Below are 15,025 nucleotides of genomic sequence, written 5' to 3' on the forward strand. Positions count from 1 at the left end.
GACTGATAAATATTTGTACGAATAATACATTTTTTTAAAAGATTTTTATCTTGTTGCTAAAGAAGTATAACTTTCAACATTTTTTTTGTTTCTATTTTTGTAGAAATTTTCGCAAAAATAATGTTTTATTACATTTTGAATAAGCCCACTTAACAAATTTTTCTTGTAATATGTGGTTTACGCAGTTGACGCCTCAGTGAGTAATTATTTGTACTTTGTATACCATTGTGTAATGTGATACTGTGTTGTTGTTTGTGAACCCTAATAAATAAATAAATAAACTTCTAACGCGTGTACATAAGTACATATGTATTTTTTTTCATCTGTCACCTCTTATACTGATACTAGTCTAAGAGTTCCCTAAGCGTTACGCACCGCCGAATCACTGTCGTAACTTAAAATGGCGCCTAACTTCGACAGTCATCATCTAAGAGTTCGTGAAACGCTTTTATTACTGTAAGGATCAGCCAAATCATAAGGCATTCGATTTAGAAGTTTCCTAGGTTTAGTAAAAACGGCCATTAGTCTTACGTTAGTGTTTACATAACACTGTAACACTATGACTAACCGCTAAATTGTCTATTTAGCTGCAAACTGAAAATGAAGCAATTTATTTGCACGGAAAAATAGCTTCGCGTCCGAAAACATCGTTTGTCACGTTTCGTTACGTCACAACGATCTTCATTAATTTTAGCAATTTTCATTGCGTATGTTTGTTGCCAACAAAACTTCATCATGTAAAGGAGGGTCTATGTAAAAAAGGTTACCACACCGTAAAGGATTATATATGTGATTATATATGTGTGATGGCTGCTATTTTTAAAAGTCAAAGTCAAAGTCAAATATTTCTTTATTAAAATAGGCACATAGATGGCACTTTGATGTGTACATCACATGTAAAATATGACATAGGAGTGAATCAACTCACTCAGTGGCGTGCATAGAGGGTAGGGTATGCACAGGGTATGCAAATTATACAAAATGAAGAAAATCTCCAGTAGGAGTTATAAAAAACTTAAGGATAGGCTTTGTATGAGTTATAAAAAGTCTACCCTTCAGTATTTATAACTCATACCGGAGATTTTCTTAATTTTATATCATCTGCATACCCCGTGCATACCCTCTATGCACGCCACTGAACTCACTCCTACGTCATATTTTAAAACTATTAAAGGCGATAAATAAATTCGTCAACTTAAAACTAAAGGTACGAGGGTTCCAAACGCGCCGTGGTCTAAGAAGAAGCAAACACATTTCTAAATGGAAAAGTATCTACATAGTTGGTATTTCTAAAAATGTTTTAATAGCTAGATTTGAATAGCGATCCCGCGCGACTTCGTCCGCGAATGAGCCGACTTAAAAAAATATTCGTATGTTGTCGCGGACTGTTTTATAGAACTTAAAAGTAACGACGATTCCGATATACTTCATACTTCCGTCGTTTGGCGTAACGTTTACCGTCCACGCATCGCACGCATCAGAATCTCTCAAAAAGGATATTTTATGCCGTTTTTTTCCCGAGATTCCAATATAAATGAATCCTAGCCAGATCGATTTATCGCCCCCTGTACACTAAATTTCATGAAAATCGTTGGAGCCGATGAATGAATGTATACACTTTTATTGTACACCAAAGAAAAAAAGTAGTTACAGAGATATAAATACATATCAAGAGAGTACAATTTGGTGGCCTTATCGCTACATAGCGATTTCTTCCAGGCAACCAATGGCGTAAAAGGAAAAAAACATAGAAAAGAGGTAGGTGGTGCAATAAATAATATTTAAAATTATACAAATATATAAATATATTACATATAAATACAAATAAAATATGTAACATAAATACCTATATAAATAGATAATAAATAACATCCTCAATTAATATGAAATACATAGATAATTAAAATTCATCATCATCATCATCACATCAACCGATAGACGTCCACTGCTGGACATAGGTCTTTTGTAGGGAGTTCCAAGTTCCACGATTCTGAGCCGCTTGGATCCAACGGCTACCTGCGACGCGCTATGATGACGATGATGATGACATAGATAATTAAAATTACACACTTAAAATGATCCGCTACAGCGATGTTCGGCTGATAGAGACAAATAATGATCCTTCACTAGTTTCTTGAAAGTCCCAATCGATTGTGCCTCACGGATATCTAACGGCAAGGCGTTCCATATTTTAATAGCCTGAACCGTAAATGATCCGTTGAAGAAGGAGGATTTGTGACCTTCAAGATCTTAACTTCCTCGTAGAACGAACCTCGTCGCCGATTCCGAGATTCCAATTATATATATACAAGAATTGCTCGTTTAAAGATATAGGATTTTTGTATAATTTACTCGGTAATTTATTTTAATAATAATAAACTTTGGTAATGTATTATTTTTGTAACATCGTAACATTGTTTTTTTTAAAAGCTTAATTTACAAATGTTTGAACCAATACATGTACTAATAAAAAATATTAAAATTTGAAATAATGACAGATTTGTATGATATTCAGAAAGTGTACAGTTAGGTTAGGTACCTAACTGTAAACCTAAACTTTGAAATAAAATATTTGATTGATTTGATTTGACGGCCGATCGCCGCAGTGGGCAGCGAGCCTTTCTTTCTGAGTTAAAGGCCGTAAGTTCGATTTCCACTACTAGAAAATGTTTCTGTGATGAACACTAATGTTTTTCAGTGTCTGGGTGTTTATCTGTATTTTATAAGTATTTATATATATGATTCACAAAAATATTCATCAGTCATCTTAGTACCCATAACACAAGCTACGCTTACTTTTGGGCTAGATGGCGATGTGTGTAAAGAGCAACTGCCGAGTTTCTTGCAGGCTTCTTCTCGGTAGAATATGCCTTCCGAACCGGTGATAGAGTCACTACACACAGACAGACTTGACGTGCTTATATTAGGCCTACTTGAAATAAATGAATTTTGTTTTTTTTTTATTGTTGTAGTATATTTATTTATTTATTTTATTGTTTATTTGTTACCTATTCTCTTTAAACACTCCACCTATTTTGATTTCTAAACTTTATTGATATTTTTTTTATTATATTCATTTCATCATCATCATATCAACACATTACCGGCCCACTACAGGGTATATTTATAGGATATTAATTTTGCATGTGATGATAGGGCTGTATCTGATATTGCATGTGATGTTTATTTATTTATTCCCATCTTACATTTTTGTCATTACAGGAAAAAGTTATCCTAATATGACAATGCAGCATGTTATGTAAATTTTAATAATATATATAACTATAGTGTATATGATAAAATCTAAATCGCTATATTCGTGAGTTCACTCATAAATATAGCGATGGTTTTGCATGTGATGTTAAGGCTGTAGTTGGTTTTGCATGTGATGTTAGGGCTGTATCTGATTTTGCATGTGCTGTTAGGGCTGTATCTGATTTTGCATGTGATGTTAGGGCTGTATCTGATATTGCATGTGATGTTAGGGCTGTATCTGATTTTGCATGGGATGTTAGGGCTGTATCTGGGTTTGCATGTGATTTTAAGGCTGTATCTGATATTGCATGTGATGTTAGGGCTGTATCTGATTTTGAATGTGATGTTAGGGCTGTATCTGATATTGCATGTGATGATAGGGCTTTATCTGATATTGCATGTGATGTTAGGGATGTATCTGATTTTGCATGTGATGTTAAGGCTGTATCTGATATTGCATGTGATGTTAGGGCTGTATCTGATATTGCATGTGATGATAGGGCTGTATCTGATATTGCATGTGATGTTAGGGCTGTATCTGATTTTGCATGTGATGTTAGGGCTGTATCTGATATTGCATGTGATGTTAGGGCTGTATCTGATTTCTTGCAGTTAAACTATGGCAGTGATATACTCAAAACTATTAGGTTTTCCCTCGAAAGTTTTTTTTTTGCACTACAAGTTAGCCCTTGACTGGAATTTCACCTGGTTTCCCACCAGGTACCAGTGACGATGCAGTCTAAGATGGTAGCGGGCTCACCTGTTTGGGAGCATGGTAGTCATACCCCTAATCGGTTTCCACGCGCCATCGCACCGGAACACTAAATCGCTTAGCGGCACGTCTGTGTCGGTAGGGTGGTTACTAGCCACGGCCAAAGCCTCCGACCAGACCAGACCAGAGAAAATTCAGAAATTTTAAATTCCCAAATGGCCGCCGGGAATCGAACTCGGGACCTCCTACTTATTATAAATAAGTGTTTACATATGACAACTCTACTGAAGATATAAGACAGACTCGCGCTAAGTACCTACGCTACGCGACGCGATGTAAGGGCTCGTTCACATAGAACATCCGATTTTACAGGAACCATTTTAACTGATCCGTCGCTATTGGTGGTGATAATTTTTTTTTTTTTTTATAAATAAATAAATATACTAGGACAATACCTACCACCCACCTAGCCCCAAAGTAAGCGTAGCTTGTGTTTGTGCGACTGATGAATATTTTTATGAATAATATACATAAATACTTTAGAATATATATTTAAACACCCAGACACTGAAAAACAGTCATGCTCACACACAGCATTAGCTGGACCGTTTTTACTGGTCGCTACTGGAGGATATTCGCACAGAATTTTCAGGACCGATTTTAACAGATCCGACGGTACTGGATTTTCGTTCTTCAGTGTATCGTCTACTTTCTACGGGGATGGACGTTGTAAATGGCACACAGCAGCACACCGCACCCCGCGCACCAATAAAACTTATCAGTATAGCAGTTATCCCTGGATCCGGAATACTGTCATGTCCGTAAACTGGCTCATACAACTCCATACGCTAATAATATATACGTTTAAACTGACCTGTAAAATGGACTGCTGCTTATTTTGTCGGATAGTTTACTAAGACATGTAGAAACATGTATATAAATACCGAAGATATAAAATTTTATATCTACCATAGCTTTTTCTTTTTTTTTTGCTTACTACATGTAAGTACTAACATGATTACCGCGTGCACTTATTCGTATTACATAAAAATATAAAAAACAAACTAAAAGAATATTATCACCAACTTAACCGTACGAAATACTCATAACGCATAAGAATTATAAATGATCACCAAAGCAGTTCATTACCTTAGGAATCAAAATATTAATCAAAAAAGAAACCACCTGTATACTGTAAAGTCTTGCTGCGTATAGTCAAAGTCAAGGTCAAAAATATCTTTATTCAAGTAGGCCCTCAGGTGGCACTTTTGATGCGTACATAAGAACCACACGGTAGTGAGATGATGGCGATAACCACATTCGTAAACTTAAAACTAAAGCTACGAGGGTTCCAAACGCGTCCTGGTCTAAGAAGAAGCCCACAACAAACTTAGCCGGGTGTTTTTTTTTTGTTATCACCATCTCACAATGTCATTTTAAATTATTAGATGAGCAACCTGGTTAGAGCAATAATTTACACCCAAGCTTTTTTATCGTTTACGTAGTCCTTTATACTATAAGCTTACGTTTAATACAAACTTTGAACTTTTTAAGAGACATCTCCAAGATGACAATTGGTAGTTTATTGTAGACTTGTATGCAATTTCCTTTAAACGAATTATGAATTTTATGTAACCTATTATATTGCACTGTTATACAAATTGTATGCACTCTCCTTATAATTTTTTTTATCTAAGTACTTATATTTCTACCAAATAAAGCTGCAATTTTTTGTTAAGTACTTATTATTTAACGCCATTTGGCATAAGTTAATTCTCATTAGTTAGTAGCGTAAATGTAATTTTAGAATTTAGCGTGTCGTATTCAACACCAATGTTTGCGGCGCAGGGTGTAACGGTAAAACTCTTTTAGAGTTTATGTTTTACACCTTTTAAATGTAATACCTATTTTTTTTTGTATATTTCGGAGATATAAATAAATAAAAAAAATACTAGATCCGGAATACTGTATTCTGTGTGAACTCGCTCGTACAACTACATACGCTGATAACATATACGTTTAAACGGACGTTCCATGTGAACGCGCTCCTAGGGCTATATTTAATTTATTTCAGTAAAAACTCTGGCAGTGGATTACTCAAAAACTATTAGGCTTCAATTGGAGACAGACATAACGTTAGGTACGTTATTTACTGTAAAGCCTTTTAAAGCCTGTAAAGAGATATTTCGGATTTCATTTATATGACATATTTACACGTAGATGACATATAACTACAACTATCAATCAGTGATAAGATGACAAGTGCTAACGCTATCATATCACACAGCTTCCCGAGTGATCCGGTTTCACGCCGAATCTCTAAATACATGTAAAATGTTCTTGGAATCGGTCCAAGGGCGTCTTGCCGTCGCGTAAACTATTTTTGTGATTTATATTACAACTAGCCGCGCCTCGCGGTGTTTCCTGCGGTAAATAATCCGTTTAGTTGCTTTTAGGACGTGAATTAAAAATACAAAATTCATTTATATCATAATCATGTCAACCAATCGACGTCCACTGCTGGACATAGGTCTTTTGTAGGGAGTTCCACAATACACGGTCCTGGGCCGCTTGCCTCCAGCGGCTCCCAGCGACTCGCCTGATGTCATCTGTCCACCTTGTTGGGGGCCGACCTACGCTACGTTTACCAGTGCGGCGTCGCCATTCCAGCACCTTAAGACTCCAACGTCTATCGGTTCTCCGAGCTATGTGCCCCGCCCATTGCCACTTCAGCTTCGCGACTCGCTGAGCTATGTCGGTAATTCTAGTTCTTCTACGGATCTCCTCATTTCTGATTTGATCACGTAGAGATACTCCTAGCGTAGCTCTCTCCATCGCCCGCTGAGTGACTCTGAGCCTTCTTATGAGGCCCATAGTTAGCGACCATGTCTCACACATCACCATGTAGCCCCAAAGTAAGCGTAGCTTGTGTTATGAGTAATAAGATAACTGATGAATTTTATAATTATATTATGCATATGTACATAATTACTTTATATATATTATACAGTAAATATATATATCTGTATTGTATCAACGCATTACCGGCTCATTACAGGGCGTCTGTCCACATCGTTGGTGGTCGACCAACGGTATTCTTACCACTGTGGGGCTGCCAATCCAGCACGTTGGGACACCTACGTCCATCGTTTCTCCGAACTATGTGCCCGGCCCATTGACACTTAAGTATACTATACGGTAACTCTGGTTCTTATAATATATATATTTAGCTCTCTCCATCGCCCGTTGAGAGACTCTGAGCCTTCTTATGAGGCCCATAGTGTATATATATCACTTGCAGATATAAATGGTAAAGTTGAACCAAGTTGTAATGTTCTCAAGGGCGTGAGTAGTTATCACCATCACTTAACATTAATGGTAACATATATTATCAAATTAAGCTTAATTTGCTATACTCCGCAAAAAATATATATTCGCGGAGTATAGCAAATTAAGCTTAATTTGATAATATATCATGGATTCCCGCAAAGTAACGCCTGCTTCTATCCAATGGTAACATATATGTATGAACGCTTCTAGATCTAAATCAATTAAACCTTATTCTATAAATTTTTTTTTTTTTTTTTATGAATTCAAATATCGATTCAATTGGATTATATTGCTAGAATTATTTACTGCTAAATCTATATATTACAGATAAAAAATAAAAACTTAGGTATAAAAAAATCTGTATGATTACAATTTTTTGTTTCGATAAGCAAGAATCATCGTCAAAATTAAAAAGGTGATTCATTGACATCATGAACTTGTGACACAAGTCGGATTTTAGAGATTATTACTACCCATGGGCATTTCTTTGAATTTTTGAATTTTATACTGGTCGGGCAGTTTAAACTTTGCAGTCGATGTACAGAGTTAAAACTTAACCCGTGATATACCGAAATAGTTTACGTTTTAGCAGCGTTGGAAGGGCTCCAGCCTACCGAATTAGTATTCTATATTTATGGCAGTGACATTTTAAAGTTAAAGCCACATAGAAGGCAGACTGTGTTTAAACGACGATAGAAATTAAAACATGTATCTGGGAAGTTTTCACGACGGAAAATAGGAGATTATGCCCGAGTGCACAAAATAAATTTTTCGTCTTTGAATTGTCCCACTTCAAAGAAAAGCGAGGGTAGATAAAAAAAATTATATCTTCGGTTTTTGTTATAAATGTTTTTAAAAGCATTTATAACAAAAAAGACGTGTGAGCCGTCACGGGAGGCAGATGTGAAACATGTAAGTTATTGCAGATATTGTATAATGAAATAAAGCATTTGTTCCAAAAAAAAATACAACCAAATGGATAACCACTCCTTTTTGTCGGTTAATAATGACTGTTATTACAAAATTAATATTCATTTTTATTGTTACATATGAAATACAAAAATTCAATCATATTATAGCGTGGCGATGCGTCGCCACGGCCTGTTTCGCCACGCCAAAAATCAGGTTTACCCTTCGCCTATAGATGTTTCACATCAAAAAAACCGACTACGTAAATAAATGTTTTGCTGACTAACAAATAAATAAATGCTTGTATAAATCAAGTGCTTTCAGGCGCAAAAAAAATTTCAACTACACTTTGATAGCAAAATTTCGGCGTGCCCCGATATCATGTTGTCAATGTCAGTTCCGCTTTGTCATCACGTCTTTCAATGCCCTTGAAATTATAGTTCCCTGGTACTTGTAAATTAAGGAGACCTTCTGTTACCTACAAACACTCACCAGATTTTACGATCTCGGACATGGTCTCGAAGTCCAGCACCGAAGTTATGGGCAGCATGAACCCATCCCCTAGTTTGGTCATCACGTCGGATACACTCTTCTGACGCAACTCTAATGCTCCATTGATAATGTTCTCCTGGTAGTTGTCAAGGTCAGTCCCGCTTCGTCATCATGTCTTTTAATGCCTTTGAGATTATAGTTCCCTGGTACTTATAAATTAAGGGGACTTTCTGTTACCTAAAAACACTCACCAGATTTCACGATCTCGGACATGGTTTCGAAGTCCAGCACCGAAGTTATGGGCAGCATGAACCCATCCCCTAGTTTGGTCATCACGTCGGATACACTCTTCTGCCGCAACTCTAACGATCCATTGATAATGTTCTCCTGGTAGTTGTCAAGGTCAGTCCCGCTTCGTCATCATGTCTTTGAGATTATAGTTCCCTGGTACTTATAAATAAGGGAGACCTTCTGTTACATTCAAAAACTCACCAGATTTCACGATCTCTGACATGGTCTCGAAGTCCAGCACCGAAGTTATGGGCAGCATGAACACATCCTCCAGTTTGGTCATCACGTCGGACACACTCTTCTTCCGCAACTCCAACGCCCCAGATATTATGTTCACCTCATCTTTGTCGAGGTCGTTCACATCTGTGGTTAACTGTTGACCAATATACTATTTAGATAGGCGGTATTTTTTTCTTTTTCTCTGTGGGGGAAGGATGTGGGGAGGGGGGGCTATGGCCTCATGATGTAAAAAAAACTTGTTCATCATTTTATATAATACACGTACTATTATGATCGCGGAGAGTATTTTATGATAAATATGACTGTACCGTGTGGTGACGGCAGATAAGTTGTCACTACCGCTTCTCTTTCCGCGGGTGACGTACGCCATCTACTGCGTACCAACCCGTCTGCCCAACGTGGTGATTATAAGCAAACCCTCTCGTTGGAAGAGGTCTTTATTCCAGCAGTGGACTTTTATAGCCTTTCGCTGATGATCGAGAAAAAAAAAATTTGATTAATAACTCGAGACGTCTCTCAACGTAAAGGTTTTACGTAAATCTACTAACAATGAATTGGCATATCTTTGAATACATAACATTTTCCCTTTGTGGCGTACCAGAGACAAAAAACTTGGGTCAATTTAGATTAATCTTGCAGCCATTAGTACAGAAACATTCGTAACAGTAATCAAAAATCAATATGGCAGTAACTAATAAAATGATGGTAAAATGACAGTCGCAACGTTGTTACCGAAACTAATTACTAAGCTATGAAATTTGGATTATTGTAACATAATTTCCTTCTTTAACTTTTGCTGTCTTTTTCAACTATATTGGGGTTCTCGAGTTATTAATCAGTACCGAGACCACGAATATCAAACAATAGTGACGTTTGAAGCCATATTTACCATGTGCTAGGTGAAATTTAACGATACAATTAAAAATGACAATCCAAAGACTATTAATTGTTAAACAGTAATCTCAGTAGCGCTGGGCAATTTTTGGTAAACTGAAGCCCAAAGACGAAAGTCTTCAACGAGTACGTCCCGCCTGTAATGACATATGGAGCGGAGACGTGGACACTGACAGACGACCTGATCCACAAATTTCATTGGGAGTCTCTCTTCGGGATGAAATTCGCAACGACTAAATCCGTAGGAGAACCAGGGTTACCGACATAGCGCAAAGGATAAGCAAGTTGAAGTGGCAGTAGCTGGGTCCTGTATGTGGCAGGACCGATGGCCGTTGGGGCAGACGTGTTCTGGAGTGGAGACCGCGAATCGGTAAGCGCAGTGTGGGACGAGTTCCAGCCCGCTGGACAGATGACCTTCAAAAAATGGCTGGAAGCGGCTGGATGAGAAAGGCGGTAGACCGTGTGTGGTGGCGCGCTCTTGGAAAGGCCTATGTTCAGCAGTGAACGCTTTTGAGCTGTTGATGACGATGATGATGAAACTTCATAAGAAGGTTGTTTTATGATAAAAATAATCAATTCCCATAATTTAAAATTCTCTTACGTATTAATGAAAACTCATGAAAAATGCCTCATAAAATAAAATTTAATTTATTGTGTACAAAAGCAAGTATTGCTCGGCACAAACATTATTCCCGCGAAGCCATGCCATATTAACAACTTTCGGTGGTATGCAACAAAATGATTACAGACATACATACAGTGTCAAAACAGGTCTCTTGAAGAGGTGGGACACCTGTGACCGCTTTGTTAGCTAAAAATATTCTGGCCAACCGCTAATAAAGAATGCATGCCAAAATGTTATTTTGTAGTGGGCACTTACTTATATGCATGATTCTTTTACTGCAATCAAAACTGAGTGGCAAGTATAAGATTTTCTTCCTACGTTTACTACATAATACAAATACAATACTCCAATACAGTTGTCACTAGATGTCTACTAGGCATTTACTCGATATATATGCGATCGTGTGAAAGTTAACTCCGATTTTTATGAAATCAAAAAGTGCTATCTAGTTACTAAATAAATACGGGGAACCTTATTTTCACTAGATTATCGCGTACTAGAATTAGGTGTTTACAATGCCAATGAAATCGAAATCGATTCCATAAGAATCGTAGTTAACTTTCACACGATCGAATAAGTAAACGTAAGTAGAAAAAACCACACTTGGCATTGTAAATACCTAGTGGAGAACGCCATCTAGTGACAAGGGTTTTCCAGTTTTTAAAGTTAAAACTAGATGGCGCTTTTCGATTTCAAAATAATCGTAGTTAACTTTCACACGATCGAATAAGTAAACGCAGGTAGAGAATCGCACACTCGGCACTGTAAATACTTAGTAGAGAACACCATCTAGAGCCAACAGTGTTTTCCAGTATTTAAAATTGAAACTAGATGGCGCTTTATCAATTTCATATATATCGTAGATAACTTTTACACGATCGAATAAGTACCTAAGTTAGGTAGAAAATATCACACTTGGCACAGTACTAGCAGTGGCGTGCACAGGGTTTTTGACAAGGGTATGCATAAAGAAGGACGATGGCATAAAATTGAAAAAACCTTCCCTTTTATGAGTTACTAGCGTACCCAGCCCGCTTCGCCGGGCTAGATTTTCCTTTATTTTATTTAAACAATAAACTTACATCAATAAATTTTTAATTTAAGTCTCATAAAATCATTTATTTCTCCCCGTATTCATTCTCTTCTATTCTCTTCTCGAGCGGGTGAAGATCATTATCTACACCCATGTACACCCAACAATAGAATATCATCATAGTAAATAAAAGCTGTATTTGACAGTTTGACAGTTCAAAAATAGGAGTGCTCCGATCGTCACCAAACTTTACATGATTACTGACCATGTCAATCCGGAGATTCCCTGAAAGTTTCATTGAAATCGGTCCAGCCGTTTCGGAGCCTATCCGGAACATACCCACACACTTTCTCTTTTATATATATAGATTATAGAAGATACAAAAACTGATAGGGTAGGCAGTGATTTTGTGCATGTATGAAGTGCACGCCACTGTGTACTAGCGAGCTAGTGGAGAACGCCATAAAGTGACAACACTCTTTCTCAGTATTCAAGGTTGTAACTAGACTTCTACGCTTTGCAGGGCATGCATGAACAAGTCCTGCAATTTGCCGCTTTGTTTTAATCCACTTGATCGGAACTTCAGATCGGAACACAGCGATACTGCTTAGCGGCAGAAATAAGCATGGCGGTAAAATATTTATGACAGTAAGCGCGGCGTATAATGTTAGTCGTATTAGTGAAACAAGTTTTATTTTAAAACACATGGATCGGGCGCCCCCTTAAAAATGCCGACCGGGGCAGCTACCCCGGTTCGCCCCCCCCTAGATCCGGGTCCGTCTGCATACGTACCTTGACCAGTTCCTTGAGTCGTTCCCTATTGTAAACGCTGCCGATTTCCTCCCCTAGGAAGTAGTCCAACAGTTTGCTGACCGGAAACGCGAGGGGTGCGGTCACCGCCATGACTGCCTAAAAACAATACTAATATTATAAATTAAAAAGTGTCTGTGTTTGTTTGTCTGTCCTTGTTTCACGCCCTAATTAACCAACCCAAACCCAAGTGACTTGATTTTTTGGATGGAGTTTTTACACCAGAATAACAAACTGTTCCAACGTGATTTGTAAAAAACCGTAATGTCACCGTGGTATGCATACGGCAGGAAAATTGCATAAAATGGCAAATATCCTCCTCATATACGAGTTACATATCAATTTTAACGTAAGCAGTGCTTTTGCGAATGTATGAAGTGCACGCCACTGCGTGACAGCGTGATCGTCAAAACTGAAATATAACAGCGTTGGCTTATTCAAAATTCAAAATTCAAAATTCAAAATTCATTTATTTCAAGTAGGCCTAATATAAGCACTTTTGAAACGTCAAGTCTGTCTGTTTGTAGTGATTCTACCACCGGTTCGGAAGGCAGATTCTACCGAGAAGAAGCCGGCAAGAAACTCAGCAGTTGCTCTTTTCCAACATCAACAATTTACATTTTGTATTTTAACATTCATTTTTCTATCTTGTGAGAGCTGAAAGCGGTGCCGGATGCTTCCAAGCAACCTTGTCATTAAAAAATTCATCAATTGTATAGTAACCTCGCTCTAATAAATGTGTTTTAACAAATTCTTTAAACTTGTGCATTGGCAGGTCCAAAATCACCTTAGGAATCATATTATAAAAGCGTATACTCAATCCCACAAATGATCCCTGTACCTTACGCAGACGATATGCAGATGACACTAATTTATGACCATTTCTTGTAAGTCGACTGTTTATGTCCACTTTTTGTTTATAAAGACTAATATGTTGTCTTACAAATACTATATTGTTATAAATATATTGTGAAGCTACAGTAAGTATGCCTATTTCTTTAAACTTCTCACGGAGGGATTCGCGTGATTTAAGTTTATATATTGACCGTACAGCTCTTTTCTGCAATATAAATTGCAGAAAAGAGCTTAATATTATATTGATTGATGATCGACTCATCGAGGTGTTTATTTAACTTCGCCCCCAACATCAGTCCATATCGCAAATTGCTCGTGTTGTCTCAGAGTCGATAATATCACAGAGATTTGTTTGTCTGATTGATTGATTGATGATTGACTCACCTTGGTGATCATTATGCTCTCCGCTCCCACCATCAGTCAGTATCGCGAGCAAATCACTTGAAGCGCTATTTCCTAGAGTCGATAATATCACAGTGTTTTGATTGTCTGATTGATTGATTGATTGATTGATGATTGACTCACCTTGGTGATCATTATACTCTTCGCCCCCACCATCAGTCCGTAGCGCGAGCAAATCGCCTGAGGCGTAATCTCGCCCAGGAGCACGATCGCTAGAGTCGAAAATATCACAGCGAACAATCCAGATGTTAACTCATCCAGCAATATCGTGAACGTGGAGTTCACAGCCACATTTCCTGCAATTAGAATAAAACAGCGTTATATCAAACTAAGGAGATGATGATACTGGATATATTGCACGACCTAACGCGCTTCTATCAAATACGTTTGATATCCCACACTGAAGCGCGTGCGGTCAATCAACCCACTCAACGGCCTCAAAAGAAAACTGGTCACTAACCGGTTAGGAGATTTCATTCCTTTAAACGGAAAATATTTGAGATAGACTCAAATATTTGCCCATTTCAGCGAACTTGGTTACAAACTGGCCAGATATGTGACACTAAGTTAATGTTAAATCTATGTAAACAAAATGTTTTTATAGGCATTTTGCTAAATAAAATTTATTGATTTCTTAAAACAAAAACCAAAAGTTTTCATTATGTTTTGAGATAAACCTTTACCGATATGAAAAATAACCAGTTTTCAAGCCCTGAAAGTAACAATATATCTGGTTAGAGTAAATATAGGTTACCTAATAGAATACTGCAGAGCAAGTAGTTCCCGTGATCTCGTACAGGCATGATGGCACGCGCATAACTCCTCTCCTGCTCTGTCCCGGTGTTGGAAATGATCTTCAACTCAGTTCTGTCCAGCGACATTAAACCCAAATTCAAACCGGAGAACAACGCGGAGAAAGTCAGGCAAGTCAAAATTAATGTCAGCGACACCCACAAAGGCAATAGCTTGGTATGCGTGGCGAACATCTTCCAATGTTCAGTGCCCTGGTGCAAATATTTGTCCTGGTCGTTCTCGGGTTCTTCAACTCCCGGCCTCAGGTTCTTTGCGCATATGAACAGTTTGGAATCTATTAATGGTGTCGGTGCTGTTATTTCGAAAAGCGCCGATGTTGCTGTCACAGATCCTTCCTTCGCCTGAAAAGAAAAATTGTAGGGGA

The 15,025-nt window shown here is 37.6% G+C and overlaps 1 protein-coding gene across 2 annotated transcripts in view; it reads right to left on the minus strand.

Annotated features, from left to right (window-relative positions):
- Nucleotides 1-15,025, minus strand: part of LOC120635249 (metal transporter CNNM4-like) — a 54,047-nt gene that overhangs the window by 19,359 nt on the left and 19,663 nt on the right. Inside the window, exons 4-7 of one of the 2 annotated variants that reach the window (XM_039906210.1) lie at nucleotides 14,603-15,002; nucleotides 13,972-14,144; nucleotides 12,574-12,690; nucleotides 9,191-9,362 (exon numbers count right to left, since the gene is read on the minus strand). In XM_039906210.1, coding sequence (XP_039762144.1) covers nucleotides 9,191-9,362; nucleotides 12,574-12,690; nucleotides 13,972-14,144; nucleotides 14,603-15,002 — 862 coding nt within the window. Of the gene's footprint in view, nucleotides 1-9,190; nucleotides 9,378-12,573; nucleotides 12,691-13,971; nucleotides 14,145-14,602; nucleotides 15,003-15,025 lie in introns of both variants that reach the window. The other variant, XM_039906209.1, reaches the window with a different exon arrangement.

This window comes from Pararge aegeria, chromosome 26, assembly GCF_905163445.1.
Source record: "Pararge aegeria chromosome 26, ilParAegt1.1, whole genome shotgun sequence".
In the NCBI taxonomy this organism is placed as follows: domain Eukaryota; kingdom Metazoa; phylum Arthropoda; class Insecta; order Lepidoptera; family Nymphalidae; genus Pararge; species Pararge aegeria.